Raw genomic sequence first — 21,563 nt, 5'->3', positions numbered from 1 at the left:
GTGAGTTCATAAGAAAGCAGATTTGAGTTATAACTTTATTGGACCATTTAGATCAAGGCAGGCCAACTGTGGCTTTTCCTAGACCACCATAATTCCTTAACATTGATTGCCCTAACCTGTATAGCAAAAAACATCTGGAGAGATGAAAGTGTCCTGGCCTGATTTAGTGAGTGATAATGTGTTATGCATGTACAGTAACTACTTGGGAATCTCCTCTTTTCATTGTGCCAAATGGCAAGAAGAGCTTTACCATAAAGATAAGGCAAGGAGCCAGATGAAGTCAAAGAAAGGGAGAGGGGTAAACTTATCTCAAGTGTAGTTCAGGACTATAATTACTATACTATATTATATATATTATATATATAATATTATATATATTATATTATATTACTATATCAATGTTTCCCAACCTTGGGGTCCCAGCTGTTCTTGGATTACAACTCCCAGAAATCCTGGTAAGCACTGCTAGTGGTGAAGACTTTGGGGAATTTTAGTCCAAAAACATATGGGGGTCCAAGGCTGGGAACCACTGCTGTAGATCATGAGGGGTGCCCAGTGTGGTGTAATGGATAGAATAATAGGTTTGATTCCACAGTTCTGCCATGGAAACTCACTGGGAGTGGGGAACTGGTAAAGCTGCTCCTTAAATACCTCATTTATATTGAAAACCTTATTAGGGTCACTATAAGTCAGTTCTGACTTGACAACACATAACAACAACAGGCCCCAACTGTGCTTTGTTGAAAATCAAACTGCGGACAGTGAAATATGAGGAAATTTTGTTTTTAGATCACATGGTTGCATTAATGACTTGTTGCCAAGAAAATAATGTATCAGTTTGGAAGATCTTTTCAGAGCCACTTCAAACATAACCCAAATGTCTCCTCACAATGTGCCCAGACTAGCACTGTGTACTCAATGTGAAAAACTTTTTTAAAAGCATCTTGGGTTGTCCACAGCTAAATGTGCCCTTGGTGTCAGTATACGTATTCTTCCAATAATCTTGTGGGATGATTATACTATTTGTGTTTGTGTGCATGCTAAGTCATCTTTGTCTGGTGGTCTGTAGTTAATAGAGTAAATAAACCTACATTTTAAAACATGTTTTTCAAAGTGTTCCTATTTGCACTGAATATTTTTTTTAGTGGAAATAGTAACAAAAAATATATTTCATGTTTTCATTTGTTGTGCTTTGTTTTCTTATTTTTACATGGTCCATAGCTTTGACCTGGAGAAAGGCCAGCCTTATCTGTCTTCATTAATATTGAAGATTTTTTAGCACATGTTGATTCAGCAGAATCTAAAGACATGATGAAAAGGTTTGATTTGGCTCAGAATAAATCTCATTAGATTGTCTTCCCTTCAAGTGCTTTACCTTTTTGTACTAAGCTAAAATGTTTGAGTCTGAGAGTGCAGTGAGATAAACACCTATTCATGCTAGGTTTTATGAATGCTACTAGATCTTCAAAGGAAACTGGCCACTATATGAGCTGCTACATATAAGATGAGAAACATTTGCTGCTCCTGTTTTGTATCATCTTTCCAACTGTTTAGTTTCGCTCATATTCCAAAATACACTGCTGTTCGTTATTATTTTTGTGAATGCTGAGACAGGCAGAAGGATACATTATCCTTGCAGGACACAAAATAAGAAATTACCTCACTGAGACCTTTGCATGCAACTGTCACCTAAGCAGGCACACATGGCTGCAAAATGGCGGTGGGTTACTTTTTCTCCAGAGATATGGACATTTGAGCAAATATCATATATTAAGTGCTTTTGAATAAGTAAAAGGCTTTAAAAGTGCAAATTTGATCTCAGAATATATTGCAACATCTCAAGCTACAACATTACACCATCACAACCTCTAACACCACCTGTAACATCACATGTCGGCCTTTAACATATAATTTCAAGAGTCAGCATAGTTGTTACATGTGTAATACAAGTCAGCAAAGAATTCAATGCATTCTCAGTAGCATTGTTTTATGTGCAGATTTATATTACGTGGCATGACCTGGGATGCAGGTAGTATGAATTCTAAGAATTCGTCACACCTGTGTCTCTGCCCAAATACCCAAAGAGTTAGCCATATTAGTCTGTTGTAATCAAACAACAGAAACAGACTCTTGTTACATCTTAAAAGACAAACATTTTTTTTAATTTGGCTTTACTGAACTGTGGCATCTAAAGAAATGGACTACTATCCCTCTAGCTTTATGTTGAATGAAACTTGTTCATTTTTATGGACCACAATACTCTTTGTTTTCAATCCAAACTCTCAGTTACAAGCATTGAATTCCTGATACAAATAAAACAAGTTTGTCAAGAAGAATAGACAAGCTTCTCCTTGGAATGCTAGTTATCTATGAGGATTTTGTTATTGTTATTGGTGTATATGAGCTTCTTTGCTTACACATATTCTGCCTTTCAGTAAAAATAATTTCTTCCAAATTATTCTGAAGTCTCCCATAGAAAACCACTTGCTGGGGGCCTATGAATGGACTGCCTTCATACATTGCTTAGGGACTTCCCAGAAGTATTTGAGAAACGGGATGCTGAACTAAAGATCACAGAAGAATTTGCCTTCAACATTTATGAATGTTGAAGGCAAATTCTTCTGTGATCTTTAGTTCAGCATCCCATTTCTCAAATACTAAAGATGGGCCAAATGAGAGCATATTTGTTCCAATCCCAAATACCCCATTTCTCTGGCTACCTTGTAAATCTTAGTACAGTGACCTATATAGGATGGGGCTGGAGAAGAACATCAGCCTCCAGCTCTTGAGGAACTACTCATACCAGCATACCTCATCTCTGGCCAGGGCAGCTGGGTCTGATAAAAACTGGAATCCAACAACAACTTGAGGGCCACATTCCTGTATAACAGTTGCTTTCAAGCATGCCTGGCTGAGTCCACTCACAGACTTCTCATGAACCTTGCTTTATCAGCATTCACCTAAATGTTGATACAAACCATATACAGACTCAACATGCAAAGACCTATGAGGTAGCTAGAGTTATGTGATGAGTAATACATAGACCATGAGATACATGTTATTTGATAGACTATATTTCCATATAGAACCGTCCTCATGTCAAGGTATTCTGAGGAGGTCCTTTCTTAGTCCCATCACTCTTGCAGATACAGTACAGTGGGGTCTTGACTTAAGAACGGCTCGAGTTAAGAACATTTTGACTTAAGAACCACTCTCATAGGAAAATATTGACTTGACTTACATACTTAGATTTGAGTTAAGAACTGAAAAAAAAAACCACGCGGGAGGCATGGAAAGTGCAAAATGTGAACTTTCAGTTAACTGTTGGCCAGTGAAAAGGGTGCCTGTCTGCTTCCTCACTCCTCCCAGCGTTTAGAGAGTGGATTGGGAGACAGTCTTCGGACTGCCTGGTACTGTACTGCCTGGACTGTATTTTCCCTGCATTCCCTGAACCTTTCTTGACCTAAGAAAAAAAGAAACAAACTATCCCCCTCTAGTGGTCGAAGGCAGAATAGCAGCTTCCCATTAGTTTCTATGGACGGAAAAGAGCAGATACGGATCAAATGGTTTTCAATGCATTCCTATGGGAAACACAGATTTGACCTGAGAACTTTTTGACTTGAGAACCGCCTTCCAATACGGATTAAGTTCTCAAGTCAAGACCCCACTGTATGTTTGATGGAGAACCAAGACAGGGTATTTTTGGTGGTTGCTCCCACATTTCAGAATGCCTGCTCCTCATGAAGTTTATTTATTTATTTATTTATTTATTTATTTATTTATTTATTTATTTATACCCCGCCCCTCTAGAGTGGCCTCCTCTCTCTTGTTCTTCCAAAAACAAATTTAAAACTTTCTTTTCAGACAGGCTTTTTGTAGCTCATCTTCACATGTCCTATGGTTTCTGCTTTTATAAGCTCTTCAATGTCTTTTTAATGTTGTTTTAGATCTTTTAAAATGATCTTAGATGAGAGTTTATATGCTACATTTAATATTTTTAATGCTTTATGTGAATTGCCCTGAGACCCTTCACCAGGAGAAAAGTGGCATGAATCTTAAACAAACAAATGTGTCCCCTCCCATTTTTGTGTCCCCATACTCTCTGAAGTCCCACCCCAGTGACCCTTTGAATTCCCAAGAAGAACTACAACTACAACTATAACTACAAAAGTAGTGAATTTCTTTTAAACAAGAATAATTAAATTCCCAGAAACCTCCATGAAGCATAACTCAGACATAAGAAATTTTGAAAGCAGAGAGGTAGTGTACTTCATGATGGGCCAGAGATGGAACTGACCCCCAGATGTGTTAAAACTGCCCACCTCTGAATGAGGAACATGGCACAGATACAAAACTGTAACTAGCAATTTTGGCTCCCATGGTAAATCAGGACCCTCTACCATTCATTTCACTTTGATGTATGGGTGCAAACCCACCTTGGTAAAAAGGAAGAAGAGAATGTGGTGCTCTCTGAAAAGAAAGAGGAAATTTACACTTTCAGTAAAGAAGAACAGAATAGTGAATAGGACCAAGAGCTGTTGCACTTTATTTTCCTAACATCCAACATAATATTCACCTCCAGATTTTGGTGCCTTAAAGCAAAGATTCAGTTCCTCCACTCTACTAACAGTCCTGCATAGACATTCATTCATTCATTCATTCATTCATTCATTCATTCATTCATTCATTCAGTGAGTGAGTGAGTGAGTGAGTGAGTGAGTGAGTGAGTGAGTGAGTGAGTGAGTGAGTGAGTTAGTTAGTTAGTTAGTTAGTTAGTTAGTTAGTTAGTTTCCGAAAGTATGCAAAAAACAGAAGAAGAAAGTCATGCTTATGTGGTGGAGTACATTTTCACAATATTTTATCACATGATTTTTAAAATTGCAGTATTTAGGTCCTTAAGTCATTGAGGATGAATTGAAAAACACCTGTAGGCTTGACTGAGTTTTTGATTAAATCTATAAAATTAAAGTATATTGATTAAATTCAAAATATTTTTATTTAAATGACATAATTAAATCAAGCAACTCTCTTTTTATTATTATGCCATACATGTGGAAAGTAGTATAACTAATGCATAGGGGAAATAGCATAAAGACACCCACACATTTTTTACAAATATAATTATAATTTCTCCTTCAGGTTTATAATAGAACAGTTTTGCCTGGTTTATTTGAAAACACTTGTTATGGGTTTTCACAAGTACAAAATACAATTTTCCCTTATTTTCTTTTGTGGAAGCATATTGCTTCCCTGCAGACTACTGATATTGTATATTCTTTCATTTTACCTGTGTGTGTATTTTGCACAGTTAGGCAATCCAAGAATGCATTTTTAAGGCTCATGAAGATATAAGAACCCATGCATATAAGGCACACATCTTAGCTGTATAAAATGGGTGAGCAGGTGGGCAGACTCAGACTGTAGGAGAATTAGAGAAGGTCTCTCTGGTTGTTGTAGGTTTTTTGGGCTGTTTGGCTGTGTTCTGGAGGATTTTCTTCCTAATGTTTCACCAGTCTCGGCCAGCATCTTCAGAGGATGGGAGCTAGAACTCTGTCTGTGTTCCTGCTCCTGTTTTAACTCCTGTCCTCTGAAGATGCTGGCCACAAAGACTGCCGAAATGTTAGAAAGAAAAACCTCCAGAACACGGTTTCTTGGCTTTTTAGTCTTGCACAGAATATGTTTGCTACTCTTAATTTATTTACTTCTATTTTATGGCTACAATGGGATGTTATCATTCTGTGCTTTTTTTCTCAAAGACTTTGGGCCAGTTCAGTCCATGCATGGTGATTCTAGATTACACAGGGGCATAGTGACTGGTTCAGACCATCTTGAAAGACACGCAGTGTACATTACAGATGGAAAAGCGTACCTTTTTTGACTACAACTCTCACAATACCTGAGCCAATATGGCCATCACTTACATAAAACAAACACACCATTGAGCATTATGGAGAAAGATCTGCAACTGAGAAAACTAGTTGAGAAGGGGAAACATATGTCTGTACGAAGTCCCATATCTTGATCTTCCCGAATCTTTGGTAGGGAGGGTATGCTCCTCTTCATTATTTGCTTGATATAAAACTGATACCTTTTAATGTTCTGCTGCTCATTCACATCATTGACATCTGAAAATACATGTGTTATTTACCCATAATGCTTTTCTCTTCAGCGTTTCTGATGACTTGGATTCCTTCCATATCAATCAGTTGATGGGAAATGAAAGCTGGCACAGCTCTTTTACTTTCTGAAATGGGGAAGGGGTGGCAGTCCAGTGGTACAACCAGCCATTCCTCCTGTGTGCAATTTTTCTGTCAATGTCATAGTCTCACATTGCCTTTGAGTGTCAAAGAGGGTCTTTCAGAAAGAGGCTGCTAATATAGATCAGTCATTCTTATGATCAGTATGGCTATCTTGTACATAACATGATTTGACACCTAATATAGAAGATAGTGCACGTATTTGGAAGCAGTTCCCATGGATTCCTAATAAAGTGATTCTCAATGAGGAATGACTGATCCAGTACATTTGGTAGAATGCGGATATCACTTGATTTTTCCTCAAATATGCTTTTAAAAAATATGTGCATGTTTATCACTTTAAAACTGTAAAATCAAGTGGTGAGTTGCATTATGAATGAGCTGTCATGGGTCAACAACTACAAGCAGATTATGTATATTGCTTCATAGCACATCAAACATAATGGAGTCAGTTCACACACACTTCCAGTTGCTACTTATCAGAAGTTGTGCATTCAGGGAATGACAAATTAAGAAAGGTGCCTGCATTTGTACAAAGTGTAAGAAGAAGACAGAGAGGACTTAACTGTCTGAAAAATCTAGGAGATTGATTTGAATGTTATGCAACACTCTTTAGAGCTGTTGCATCCAAAGTCAAGACAGCTAGGATTACATCCAGAGGAACAACATCAAGAAGCAGCAGTAGTTCTACTGACTACAGACTGTGATATTAATGAACTTCCTATAGGAATTACTACAGTGTTTTCATCACCATTGTCCCTACAGTGCTGTATCCTGGCCTGGAGCAGGTGGCAGGAGCGAAGCAGGACATTGTTTCAAAAGAGAATATATATGGAAGATGACACCAAAGTGGACAATGAGGAGATAAATAGTAAGGTTCCCTCGTAGCTGATATTCATTTGTGAATTATAGGTACAGTACACTTCTGGGTAAGAAACCTTGGTTCCTTGGGGGAAAATCTTCAGTTAAGATAAACCATAATCTGCATGAAGAAAGCTGTTATTATGAATGGATCACCTTAATTGAATTACCAAATCTTTCTCATGTTAGTGGAGAGGATATTAGTATGATGCACTGAACCTTGTCTGATTTTGGAGGCCAGCTATGGCTAAGCCTGGTTAACATGTGTGGAAGACCATCCACAAAGAGATACCACTGATACTCAGGTAAGGGTGGGAAAGAAATCTTGGATTTTCTTTCAAAGAAACTCTGGAGGATCACTGTCAGTCGGAATTTACAATACTGAGCTAGATGGACCGGGTATCTAACTTTTTATGTTACTCTGACAACCCCAACAATAGGACTGCCATCTTGTGATTGTAGGCTACAGTCTTGTACCTTATTCTTGGGGGAAGCTCTATTGATTGGAATTAATGGAATTCAGTGGGATGTATTTTTCTAAACCATTGGCTGGATAGCTCAATGAGTTAGGTATCTGGCTGCAGAGCCAGAAGTTGGGAATTGATTTCCCACTGTTCCTCCTGCAAGTTCCTGCAAGTACAGCCAGCCTGTGTGACTTTCAGCAAGCTGCACAGACCCAGTGCACCCCCAGAAGAGGAGAATGGTAAGCTACTTCTGAGTACTTTCTACCTAGAAAAGTATGAAAAGGGCTCCCATAAGTCAGAACTGACCTTACAAAGCAGGATTGTTTATATTTTTTCTGATTAAAACTTATACAAGATTCTACTTTTGATTGATTGTTTGACTTGATAATGTATTGATTAAATTTGTTTATGAAGTTGCATAGTGGAAAAAGCAAATACTCTTTTTTCTTTTAGCACATCTGAAACAAGAATCATACTTTGTTTTCAGGCAATGCACATATTGTAGCAACGCTGATTCCCAAACCTGAGCCCTCACATCTTATTAGACTTTAACTCCCAAGAGCTCTTGATGAAAAATTGAGCCTTGTGACACAGTGGTTAAACTGCTGTACTATGTAGCCAAAACTATGCTCATAATCTGGGGTTCAGTCCCAGGTAGCCAGCTATCCTTCCCATGTCAGAGTGGTAGAATATACCAGATGGGCGGGATATAAATCGAACAAATAAAATAAATAAATAATAAAATGAGTACCCAGCTCATGGTGGTGGTGGTCGGGAATGTGTAGCCTGCACAATTAACTTGTAAGCTGCCCAGAGAGTAGTACAATTTGCTTTGCTTTTTGCTTCTTTATACATATTTCTATTAAAATAATAATAATTGTGTGCTGTCAAGTAAATTCTCACTTTTCAGAGTTTTCTAGGTAGAGAGTACTCAGAAGTGATTTACCATTCCTTTCCCCTTGGGGTGCTCTGGGACTGTGCAGCTTGTCCAGTGCCATACGGGCTGGTTCTTCTCAGGTGCACAATATGAAACTAAATTCCCAACCTCTGGCTCCATGGCCAAATGAGCTATGCAGCCAGTTTCATATGAATAATATATATTTTGTCAAATGTTGCCTATCAATCAGAGACACCTGGCCCATTAAAATTTTTGATTAAATTTCTTAATCCAGCAGATGCAAGAATGAAAAACCCGTGCCCTTTCTTAATAAGCCTCCACCTCTTGTTTTCCCATATAATTGCTATGAATTCTGTTGCTGATTCGTATGACATAGGAACATTGAGTTCTTTATGTCACTTACTAACACACCCTATGTGTTTTACACATTAGTGTGTAAAACAATGACTGAATAAAAATAATACTAAAATCTCATATTACAATATACAATGCAGTGTTCTGAAAGGGACAGAAGCTATCCCATTTCTGTTCTCAGCTTTTAGGAGTTTGCCTGGACAAGACATTTACAAGACAGGAGCACTTCCTGAGAATGGTTGCCTACGTGTGACTGCCTCTAGCTCATTGTGAGCTGGTTGTGTAATGGCACCACCATGCATAGTAAAAGCCAAATAGATCACACGGCACACAGGGCAAAGTATTATAATTACTTTATTCATTCCTGGTCACACATTAATATCCTGCCGAGCACACAATGGGCTAAAGGTACCAATTCTCCTCCTCCTTCATGGTCACATCATCAATCCTATGAGGTACATCATATTGCCTGACTAGCCCAGACTCGACCAGAGAGTGTCATGCCTCAGTGAAGTCTTGAACCGGATCCCCCCAAGCTCCAGTCCAAACCTCTGAATCACCGCACCACGCTTGCTGGGTTGGGCAACTCGACCGTGGCTTGAGGCTGGGGTGTGCAGGGAGCCTGGGTTGCTTCCATGCATCCAGAGGGTCTAGTCACAATTGAAGGGGTGGCCATCCTCAAAATCAGAAAGAGTGTCCAGGAGAAGGAAAAGAAAAGAAACTATGGGTGGCTTGGGGGGAGTGGCTGGAACAGCCCCCCCTCCTTCTCTCTGTACCTTTTCCGTTCAGACCCCAGTATATGAATAGTCCAGTCAAGAGGGTCCTTCTCTTGTGTTTGAGATTCCTTTTTTTTTTCCTTCAAGAAAGCCTCTTGCTTGGTCCTGGAGAGCTCCTGCAGCACCCACCCTCCCACCATCCTCCCTCCCTCGCCTCAGGCTTCTTGTTTTGCCGTTATGGCGCCATTCTTCGTTGGAGAAAGTTAACTAAAAGCCTCCTCCTTCCAATCCGCCGCCGCCGCCCACTCCACACATCCCCCCCCCCGCCGGTCTTTCTCTTCCTCCTCCTTCTCCTCACACCGAAGTCTGAGAGTGTGGGGAGGGCTGCAGTCTCGTTTAAAAAGAGAGGGGGGGAATTAAAATGCCTGGATGTGTGTGAAAAGTTCCCTGGCTCTCTCGCTCTCGCCGGGCCCCCTAAAACTCTTTTGTCGAAGGGGGCCCGGGCAACATGTGGCCTTTCACCCCGCCCAAGAACCAATGCCAGACAGCCACACTCGGAGATTGTTTGTTAATAGTCCAATTAGATAATTGCCATCTTTCACTCCTTTCGCTCTACCTTTCCCATAAAGGCCTGAATAAGGAGAGCAGCATGAAGAGGGCTTCTGCCCTGCAAGGTGACGAGAGAGGCCGGAGCATGCTCTCCGCACAAAGCCGCCTGCTTGAATTGAATCATTGTGGCCTAATCAATGGTCTTATTGGATTACTAGCTGTTGCGGTTCTCAAAGATATTGTAGCAGAGACAATGAAATAGCCAAGGGGAAACTTTTTCTCTTCCCCCCCCCCCCTTCAGTAGATCACGCCGTTGAGATCTCCCCGTCTCTCTCTCTCTCTCTCTCTCTCTCTCTCTCTCTCTCTCTCTCTCTCTCTCTCTCTCTCTCTCAATACAAAGCAGCCTTTTCAGGGTTTTAAAAAAAAAAGAAGCCAGAAACATGCGCTGGAAATGCGTTCAGTGTTTGTGAAGGCGCAGAGAATTAGAAAGAAGGCAGGAAGGAGAACACACACAAGTGTCGGAACTGAATGAACGAGAGGGAAGAGTTTAAGATGGCTGGCCGGGGAGATAAGTGTTAGGAAAGATTCCTTGCTCCTTCTCTCCTTCCCTTCCCTCCCCCACAACCCACTTCGCGGAAGTGGGGGGGGGGAGAAAAGAGAGCAAGAAAAACAAAAGACATGTTTTCTTGCACCGAGAGAAATCCACAGCGCGAGAACACTCCTTTTTATTTTTGACTGGTGTTCACTCTGGAGGGTTGACTTTCTGAAGGGAGGGAGTGACTTCGTGGTTTTGTTGTGAGACGTCAAGACTCCTTTTGCCAACTTCTGAATCTTCGCTTGTTTCCTGGGAAGCCTAATGTTTTTTTTTTAATTTGGCCTGTCTCGTGGGGGGGGGCACTCTGCCCTCGCGAAGGGTTAAAGGCAAAATGAAGAAAGTTAATAATGGTTGTTAATGGCTCCTAACAATTCAGGCTGAATTTTGTGAAAAGTTTGGTGTATGTTTTTTTTTAACTCTCTCTCTCTCTCTCTCTCTCCCTTCCCTTTTCCTCCCCTTCTTCTGGAAGTCTCCGTCTTTTGATTGTGTGTTTCCTGAAAGCAAGGCCAATCATTTCAGTTTATTCACTGGCTAAACTCGACTTGATTGGGGACAAGCATACAAACCACCCATTACGATGTGATATATTATCCAAACAATTTAGTGTATTCATGAGGTAACCTAAATGTGGAGGCTGCAAAATTACCCGTAATCAATTGAAACAGCGAGTGCACGTCCCTCTGGGTGTCTAACAACTACAACCCCCCCTCCCGTAATAAGGGAGGCATTAAATCACTTTAGAGTTGCACTGTGGAGTACCTGATCATTGGGGCTTAGGGAAGCTGGACACTCGCGCTAGGACGCTGGGGTTGAGGAAGCGGCAGATTTCCTGCCACTCCATCAGAAGCAGCACCGACCCCTCGTCTTCCCAGGGACTTGCCTGTTACTCACCGATCTGACCATAAGCCGTGCAATACCCAACACACAGACTTCTCTCCTCTTTCTTCCTCCCCGCCTCCTTCCTTCCTCTCCCTCTCCCTCTCCCTCTCTCCTCTCTCCTCTCTCTCTCTCTCTTTTACTTTTCCCCCCCAAACCCATATTGCACTACATGTTTGGGAAACAAGACAAAATGGACGTTAGATGCAATTCCGAGATTGAAACCAACCGGGTATCCAAAAACGGACATAAAGAAAACAAGGAAAGCAAAGGATCCTCCGAAGGAAATATTTCGACTTCTTTTTTAAAGGATCAACAAGGGACTTTTTCGGCTTCCGGAGTCTCAGAAGACTGCAGTAAAAATAAATCCAATTCTGCTGACCCGGATTATTGCAGAAGGATCCTAGTCCGAGGTAGGAGTGTCGCGTTATGTCGACCGGGTCTGAAATCCCTCCCTTTTCTTTTTCTCTCCCCCCCGCCCCACCTTATAATCAAACAAATTCTTGAGATTTTTTTAATACCCTTCTGCCTTCTCTACATCTGTTTCATGGTATTCTTGGTTTGTTCCACACCTCTAGGGACATTTTAGTATTTAGAACTGCTGGGTGGAAACTGGAAGACCAACTGTAGGGGTTTTGTTTCGTTTTGACTTGTTTTGATTTGATTTTTTTTGGTCCTTGTTTTCTTTAGTTGTCGGGGCTGGGTGTTTTCTTTTTCGGGGAAAGGGGCACCACGATCTCTTTAGCGTGTGCTTCTTGCCGCTTGTATCTTTGCTTTACCTCCGGAGAATTGGGTGAATGACAAGTCTACACAATTGCCAAGACCCCTTGCTGTACGCGTGGATTCCAGCTGGCGTCCGGCACCTCGGAGTAAGACCCATTTAACTCAATGGGACTGACTTCGCCATTGCAGATCTTTGGGAGAGCCTGCCAGTCTGAAGTGTCAAAAAGCAGTGGCGTTGTGGCGGGGTTGCAGGGAGGCGGGAAAACAAAAGGAGGAGGAGGAGGAGGAGGAAGAGAAGCCTCCTATATTGACATATTCAGAAGTACACAAGAATGCTTCTGTTTATGTAACTCTCTCCCTTTCTCCCTACTCTTTCCTTCCTTCCTTGAAAGGGGCAAGAAGCTGCTTCTTCTGAATCCGCTGTAACAACTCGTAGGACCCCCCCCTTTTCCCCCAGTCCTGTGCTGTTTACCTGCACCTGCACCTAGTCGAAAGGTTGGATCAAATATTTTCAGAAGTTCCTTTTAAAAGGTGCAAAGTCTTCCTTCGATTGTTGTCCTTTAAGAATAACGACACGTGTTTAACACCCTTAAGAAAAGACATCAGTTTATTCAATTTAAACCTTTTCCCTTAAAGTGAAGGATGTGGTTTTTCTTTCTTTTCTTTTGCTATTTGATGATTCCCTAAATCATCCTCCTTATCTCCGGTCTCCCGGCCTCCACCTATCCAATGCAATACAGTAATTTTACAGGATGCTTTTAAAAAGAGAGAAAGAGGTTGAATTGTGAAATATCGGTTCATGGATCGTTTCCTGTTTTAAAAAGAGGCTATCGAGAGAAAGGTGAGTAAAACAGGCCCAGTAAACATGATTTAGTGCGGCTCGACCAGCTGAAGCCACCCCTCCCCACGTACGCAAGCATACGCTGGGAAAGGAAAGGTCTCTTTTTAAAAACTGGAGTTCTGCCGCTTCCAGGGTTTGTTGGGAAAGTAAATCGAGTGTCGTCCGAATGGAGTTTTGACGTGACAAGGCGGGAAGAAGATAACGCAGTGCCTTGCTGAGATCCAGGCCGGCAGAGAAAACGGGTCGGCAATGGGAGAGCGGCCGGAGCTGTAGACCAAAAGGCAGCCAGTGGCAAAGGAGGTGACCCGGCGGGGTGAGATGAGCCGGGGAGGTGAAAGGTGCAACGCTTCGTAGTTGCCTTGGGCGCCTGCATGGTGACCACCGAGCCAGCCCAGGTAGCTATGACCATTTTGCCACTAAGACAAGAAGGCAGAGAGAGGAGTTTCCGCGATTAGGCCTTGCCCGTGGGGATTCTGATTTCCTTCGCGAAATCCGGGTTCAACACTGGTGGCCTTTTGTAATGCTGGTATATCTTCAAAGTTCATGTATGTGTGGTATCGGGGGCCCTTGGCATCCCAGCGTCCTTTCTTGAGATGGGCGGCCTTTGAAGGGCCTGATCGGGGCATGGATCAAGGTTGGGAGCTCCGTAGAGGCGTCAGCTCAGGTCGAAAGATTTGCTTCTCCGAGCAAACCTTATACATGGCTTCCTTGCTTCCTTGCTTCCTTGCTTCCTTGCTTCCTTCCTTCCTTCCTTCCTTCCTTCCTTCCTTCCTTCCCCGGATCTAAAAGTGCCCCCCTCTCTCTTTGCCAGATGCCAAAGGTTCCATAAGAGAGATCATTCTCCCGAAAGGGCTGGATCTGGACCGGCCGAAACGGACCCGGACCTCTTTCACCGCGGAACAACTTTACAGGCTTGAGATGGAGTTCCAGAGGTGCCAATACGTGGTCGGACGGGAAAGGACCGAGCTGGCCAGACAGCTCAATCTCTCAGAAACTCAGGTACACAAGGGCGAGAGAAACCCACCTTACCCCACCCCACGCAGACGGTGGGGTATTGAAAGAGCCTCCGCGGGATGTAGAGGCTCCAGGACAGAGGCCAGCGTTCAATGCATATCGCCCCGTTAGGATGATTATTGGGGGACTCCCGTGCTGCCAGAGTTGACCTGAGGTAACACCGTGACGACTTCAGGCCCTGACGGGATCGATCCAAGTTTTCCGGATAAACACCTTTGACAAAGACATTGCCCCGGTCTAGAGCGCAAGTCAGTTTTTCCTTCCCACGGACTTAAAGTTACCCTTACCGGCGGAAGGTTTTTTTCCCCCCTCCCCAGTTCGTTTAATGAGAATTATTTGCATTTGTAATATCCTAGATGCTTTAAAAAAAAACAAAACAAAAAAAAAACCTCACCTCAGATATGGTGCGCGCCTACATTTTTGCCAGAACAAAAGCGAGGCGGCTTCAATGTAGGTGGCATTTCGGTGTGCTCGAAATCGGGGTACTCAGAAAGGGTTAGTTTCAATGAGATGTGTAAACTGCACTCTTAAATTGGAGGTATGCATAAATAAGGAAATAGATTTGTCTAGAGTTAAGGCCCATTGTATTCCAAATTTCATTAGATTTGCCAGCGTAATTCCCCCCCCCAACGGTCACCTTTGAGGAATAATACCCCTTCTCTCGATAGTCAAAATAAGTGTCGCTGAAATAAATGCTAATTTATTTCAGCGCCCCTTGGCGTAAAATATCTCAGAAGCCTAAGGCTGCAAGGTGCCAGGGCTTTGCAAAAGTCAGGAAAAGCACAGAAACAAAATAAAATCTGGAAGACCTTTGGAGATCTCACGGCAACTGGAGATCACCGTCTTTCAGGACAGCGTAGTCTTTTATCGATTTACTCGAAAGCAAACTCCCACCGTGTCTAATACAGGTTATCCCAGAGGTGGAAAACAGAGATCTAACCTAAGAAGAGTAAGAAAATGTCTAGTGGACGTTTTCGCTTAGAGAGGAGAAGGCAAGGTTGGTTTAATAGTCTGGCGACGTTTAATGCCAGCACTTACTTGGCAAGGGCATAGTGGCCGTGGCGGCGGCGGAAGCCGCAGCAGCTGGACGGCAACCCTGCTTTCGCCCCTTCCAGAGGCGAACTTGTTTCTTTAACAGAGCAGGTAAAAGTTCCGCCAGCTGGAACCGTGCCCTGTGATCCTGATCCAGACCTTTCCTCCGAGTGGTCTGCTGTCAGAGGTTAGGATTATTTGCTCGGAAGCATGTATGCCTCGTGGGTGGCATGAGGGAGCCCCTGCTCCGCTCCGGAGCCACCTACCCCACGGGCTTCCATGGGTCTTACTCCCCAAGCCAGTTTGTGTGTGTGTTTATTAGGGGAAGGTGTTACAGGACTGCAGTGAGGGCTCCGCTGGTTACAAGGGAAATTCCTGGCAGGCCCACTAAAATTCGCAGAAATTCTGAATCCAGTTTTGCAGACGCCCTGGCTTGGAGGTGAATTTCCTTCCAGTGTAGTAAGCTGGAGGTTCCCCCATACAAGGAAGAATGCATAGGCCTTTCCGCAGGATATTCAACTACAGTGTTATTATCGCTACACTTAATTCTCCTCAGTTTCCCTCTTATTTTTCCATTTTGGCGGTTTATTACTTTTGTTTTAAATGTGCACACTGTGCAATTGGGGGTGGGGGGAGAGAAAGGTTTAAAAACGGATTTCACTGGCCGTTATTATGCATTTTTACTCAAAAGTTCTGCTTACTTCAATGTTGCTTAGTGTCAAACGAAAAAAATGCAGAGGTAGGTGGTCTTACACTGTAGCTCGGTGCCTCTCTACTTAGAGGTAAACTCCTTTGGATGCCATGGAGTATATTCCCACGAAAGTGGACGGCGAATTGCCGCCTCATTCAGTTTTTAGATCTAGCTGGGTGAAATAAATCTTTAATAAACGTTTAACAAACATTTAATAAACATGCGCTACATGTGTGATGGGGCGGTTCAGAAAATGGAACACTAGAAATTCAGGTGTCCTGACCTGGGAGATTTTTGTTTTAAAATAAAGGACGAGATATAAATGGAAACCATAGATACAGATATAGATAAACAGACGCCAGTAAGCTCAGACAATGAAGGCAGATAGAGGACAGCGTGCAAGGTAATTTTTTCACTTCACAGTAATCTGCGAAAAGAAGGTTCAAGACCTGCTATAACTTTTCTTTCCCTTTCGTCCTCTATCTTAATCCTGCAGCCACATGCTGCAAAATCGGTGTAAGTGGGAGGTTTTAAGGGCGTGTCCATTTTCCTTGTGGTGTATAGAGAGAGCGCTGTGTATCGCACGGGAGGCGAGAAGGCGTTAACCCCATTCTGGACAGGAAGGAAATCGCGTGTGGAAATATTTACTGAATAAGAGAGTCTTAGAAAGAGGTAATGGGATGGAGCCGTAGAGGAAAATGGATGAAATGCCTGCAGGCACTTGAAAACATTCCCAACAATGAGATGGCCATTTCAAATATTATTTCACTTCCCTTGCGTCCACCTGAAAATACCATGTCAACGGCAGTAATTGTTACTTATTAGTGGATGAAATAGGTTTGTTTGGTCATGGTGAGTGTAGAATGTGCGAAAATGGGGCGAAACCTATGTGTTTTTCGGATTGTCCTGGAAATGTCCGTGGGAAGCATTATTTCGAGGTGGCAAAAGGAGGGAAAAGAATCGGTGGGGGTAAAAAGGCTAAGCATGTAAGGAGTGGTTTCTTGTTTCTTGAAAAGATCTTGTACTGTAATGAAATCCCCCTGACAAGCTAATTAGCATTTCTTTGGCTGTCAGACTGAGTCTAGGTAGTATGACAAACGAAATCGCCTCAGAGGCTAGAATGTGGCATGTGATATTGATTTGAGTGAAATAACATTTGAAATGGTAGAAAAGAGATCTAACGTCGTTTCGAGGGGAAGGCGGGGAGAGAGATTTCAGGTGCCTTTTTAATGCCAGGACTTGAAGCCAAAAACTGGAGGTTGAATCGAAATCGTTCCGAGGAGACCAGTGGAAACAGCCCACGACACTCCAAGGTGCTTGCTCGGGGTGTTGCGGGCTTTAATAGAATAGAAGAACAGTCTCTGACTGTTAAAAAAACAACACGAAAACGAAAAAAAAAAAACACTACCTAGTTTAGGCTTCCGCAGATGGAAGGAAAATCTGTTGTTCCCAGAAATTAAGCAAGTGGAGGGAAATCGCCAATTCAGAAAGCATGCGCTCTAAACCTTGTTCTCAGAGTCGGGGACGTGAGGGTGCGGAAGAGACCCCTTAAATGAGTTAAGACGGGTCGTCGCCTGCTGCTCAAACCCGAGGTATTCCTGAGGCGTCCCTCCGGGCGAGGTCTCTTCCACACAAACTGCCCCACCCAATGCTCACCGTTGAGGAAGGTGGCAGAGGGTATCCACGGCCAGGTGCGGCTTGTGCTTCTCTGTGGGGCCTGTGTTTCCTGGATCTTTTAAAAGCAGGCGTCCTTAAAGGAGTTCTTCTTTCCTCTGGGCCCACACGGAATCCTCCGGGGGACTTCTTTCCCTCCCCAAAGCCCTTATGGTCCACTTCATGCATCCGATGAAGTAGGGCTCTCTCTTCGAGGAAAGCTAAAGCCACAATAAAACGTGTTAATCTTTAAGGCGTTGAGGACGCTTTTGTTATTACTTCTGCAATTCTCTTCCCACTTCAGTAGCACTTTTAAGTGTGCAAGATCACTTTGCGATTCTCGGCACGTTCGAGACGACGGTACACACAGTCGCTCTCCCCCGACACTCGCACACACACCACGGAGAGGGGAACCCTAAATCCACTTGAGGCTCTCGGGGAAAATTTCTTAACCCGCTACCCCAGCCCACCCCTGGTGTCCGCACTGGCAAGAAAGATGAAATCGCGGGGGAAACAGATGGGAAGGCTGGAAGAGGAGACCGGAAGGGTTGGGCTGAGGATACCAAGGAGGGGAGAGGGCGCTTTTTCGCTCGGGGTCTTGGGCTGTGCTGTGGCCTTTCCCGCCCGGTTCCTCCATTGACGCGCTGCCTTTCTCCGCCTCCCCATCCCCTGGTTTTTTTTTTTTCCCCGCGCAGGTCAAAGTCTGGTTCCAGAACCGGCGCACCAAGCAAAAGAAAGACCAAGGCAAAGACTCGGAGCTGAAATCGGTGGTGTCGGAAACGGCGGCGACTTGCAGCGTCCTGAGGCTGCTGGAGCAAGGCCGGCTGCTCTCCCCGCCGGGCTTGCCCAGCCTCCTTCCGCCTTGCGCCACCGGGGCCTTGGGCTCGGCCTTGCGCGCCCCAAGCCTCGCCAGCGGCACCGGCGGCTCAGGATCGGGGACGACGGGCGCCTCCCCGCACCAGCCGGCCGTCAGCACCACCGCCGCCGGCGGACCAGCCCGCCCGTCCCCTCCGGGGGCTCACAACCTCTTCAGCTTGCCGGTGCCTACCCTGCTGGGCTCGGTGGCCAGCCGGCTCTCCTCTAACCCTTTAGCAATGGCCGGCTCCCTAGCCGGGAACTTGCAAGAACTGTCGGCCAGATACCTGAGCTCTTCTGCCTTCGAGCCCTACTCCCGGACGGCCAATAAAGAAGGCGCGGAGAAAAAGGCGCTGGACTGACTCTCAGTGACTCTTCGTGTCTTTCTATTTATAGTATCTATTTGTGGCGATTATTTATGAGGTGTCCACGCGTTAGGTGCCCTCTCCTTTTATCCCGGCCTCGCCATTCTTCGCCCCCCCCCCCCCACACACACAGAGCTTCTCGACACGACTTGGCCGCCTGGAATCCTCTCTGTCTCTCTCTCTCTTTTTCCCGCCAACACGAGCGCATCAATGCCTCACCGATCTGACTTGGAGGCGTCAGATCAGTGAAACAAATCGATAACCAGCAACAAGGAAGCGACCCGCCATAGCCAGACCTTGGCAGTAAACAGACCTAAGGCACCAGACACAACATGCCAGGCACCGTTTGCTGGGTGGGTGGGCGGGCGGCCCGGGCGAGGGAGACCAAACTCCCTGCGTGTCCTGTGGAGGAAGGCCCGCGCTTCGTGGTCGTTTGGGAGAGAATGAAGGGAAGGTGGGAGAATGGCGGGAAAGGACAGAGCGGGAAAGAGGAGGTTTTGTTGTTTGCTGTGGTCGTTGTTTTGAAACAGGCACCTTTGACTTCACGTCGCGTCTCACAAAAAGCTGCGGAGAGGCTTTAGCGTTACTATTTTTTAAGAGCGAGCGCGAGGAGAGTTTTTAAGCGGGAAGGATTGGTTGGCGCTTAAATGTGCGCGCGAGAGAGGGCGCGTGCACGTAAATGTACGCGCACGGGCACACGTCCAACCTGTGAGGTTTCGATTCCTTAGTACAGTATTGGCAAGAATCCTCACATACACCTCTGCCGTTTGTTTGTTTGTTTGTTCCGTTCCGTTTCGTTTTTTTTTTTTTTTTAAACAGGAAATGTTCCCTTTTGTCACTGCCGGTTAACCAAAGCCCTGTGAAGGGGTGACTGGTCGCAGCCTCCCGCCCACGGCAGCAAACCCTGAAAGTCAGTTTCACCCACACCCACACCCACACCCACCCACCCCCCACACACACACACACACAAAATTCGAAACACAGAGCCCTCTGACACCGGCGGAAGGGCTCCTGCCATATTATTTCCTAAAGCCACATTATTTAGAAATCTGGCTCCAGTGAGACTTTCTCCTCGGCAAGAGTGTGTAGGACTGAAATCTCATTTCCAAGAGACTGGGGAGGGAGAGGGGACGAGGACACGAATTGCCCTTCTTTCAAATGCTACAGCGGTCAAAGGACTTTTTCTGGAAGGATTGGCCCGGCAAGGCTTATATTTAAAAAAATTATATAAAAGTGACATCTGGGAACTTTTGTAACAAACCTCACAGCGCCCTCTCCCCAACAAACCGGCCCAAGCTTGTGGTTTTACAAACAAATGCTCGTCTGTGCTTCATCACGAAGCCCGGAAGCAGACTAAGTTAAAGCTGTTCTTCGGTATTTGAAAGCTTAGGCAGGAATGGGGTTTAAAAATTATCAGCAACTTATTCTTCCCTCCGATTTCAGTTCTACCTGCTAAAATAGACATGCTCTCTCTCAGTCACTCTCTCTCTCTCACACACACACACCACGAACCCATAGGGCAGATTTTGCTGCATAGAGATGGATGAATATGGAAGAGGAAACCGGAACGCCTCGGCATCTCTACACCTTGCTGAAGTCCAACATTGACCTTCTCCCTATATACTGAACTTAAACAGCAATTTCCCCGATTGTTTGCCCTTTCTGAGTCATTTTGTTCTAAAATAGGCACCCTTAAATTAAAACCAATGCAAAACACAAGGAACCTATAGTGCGATTTGATTTTGTACTAAGAAACGCCACTGGAACCACCGTTATTTTCAACTCTCACCCTAAATTGTGCATGGGTTCCTGGATTTCCCTCCCCCCCCCCCTTTTACATTAAACTCCAGGACTTGGAATTTGCCAGCAAACAAAACAAACGAAAAGAAAATCAGCGTCTACTTTTGTTAGTTGTTATTGATTTTATTTTATTTTATTAAAAAAATACACTTTTGGTACATTGCGTTTACAAGACTGTATAAAACATGTGCCATCAAACCTTTCAACCAAAAAGAAGAAGAAGAAGGCAAAAAGTGGGATGGTTGATGTAGTTAGTAGAACTAATTCTAGAGCAGACAGAGGGAGAGCGGGAGAAAGAGAACAGAACGAAAATTGTCATAGTCATTTTATTGTAAATTATTTACGTTTGAAGTTTCTAGACAAGTAGTTGAAAAAAAATAATGAATGAATCTGTGGGCGAAGGTGAGCTCCCTGCTACTAACCCTTGTTCTGAATATTTGGATGTTTTGTATTTATGTGGTGAGAGTGAAATATATTATATCTATACGATGACAGAATTAGTTCTTATTTTCGTTTTTTTGTTAAGTCTTGTTAATCATGTGTAAAAAGGGGGGAAGATGAGGAAAGTGGGGGAAAAGGATGTAACTTTTAACTAGTGGGTGTTCAACAATCAACGAATATTTCTGCTGGGCTTGTGCAATAGCATTCTTGTCAAGTGGGGAAATTCAGATCTTCAGTATTTGAATAATATTATTTACCTTGGAGGAAAAGGGATTTCTTTCTGGGAGTTTTAAAAACCCATATTCCAAATGCTGCACCGCCTTCTAACTGTAGGTATGTCTTATTCTTCATATGTTTTAATGTTTTATTCCGATCCGTTTCCCCCATGTCACCTAGGGACGGTTTCAGAATCTGCTCTTTCTTAGTCCTCAACTAAGAAAGAAAGGATATTATGGGGAGGGGGCAGTCTCTATAGAGAAACCATCAATGTGGGTCTGATCCTGAGAAAATAGCGTCTCTCTGATTCTTTCTACATCACTTTTGCGCCACACAAATCAGGAAAAGAGGATGACAGTTTA

At 43.9% G+C, this 21,563-nt stretch overlaps 1 protein-coding gene across 1 annotated transcript in view; it reads left to right on the top strand.

Annotated features, from left to right (window-relative positions):
- Positions 1–21,031, top strand: part of VAX1 (ventral anterior homeobox 1) — a 39,236-nt gene extending 18,205 nt beyond the window's left edge. Inside the window, exons 2-5 of the mRNA XM_072995495.2 lie at positions 7,023–7,128; positions 11,164–11,983; positions 13,946–14,133; positions 18,220–21,031. Of these exons, the coding sequence (XP_072851596.1) occupies positions 11,743–11,983; positions 13,946–14,133; positions 18,220–18,741 (951 nt within the window). The 5' untranslated portion in view covers positions 7,023–7,128; positions 11,164–11,742 and the 3' untranslated portion in view covers positions 18,742–21,031. The remainder of the gene's footprint in view (positions 1–7,022; positions 7,129–11,163; positions 11,984–13,945; positions 14,134–18,219) is intronic.
- Positions 21,032–21,563: the final 532 nt, after the last annotated feature.

Source organism: Pogona vitticeps, chromosome 3 (assembly GCF_051106095.1).
Source record: "Pogona vitticeps strain Pit_001003342236 chromosome 3, PviZW2.1, whole genome shotgun sequence".
Taxonomy (NCBI): Eukaryota; Metazoa; Chordata; class Lepidosauria; order Squamata; family Agamidae; genus Pogona; species Pogona vitticeps.
This window is presented reverse-complemented; position numbering and strand designations above follow the sequence as displayed.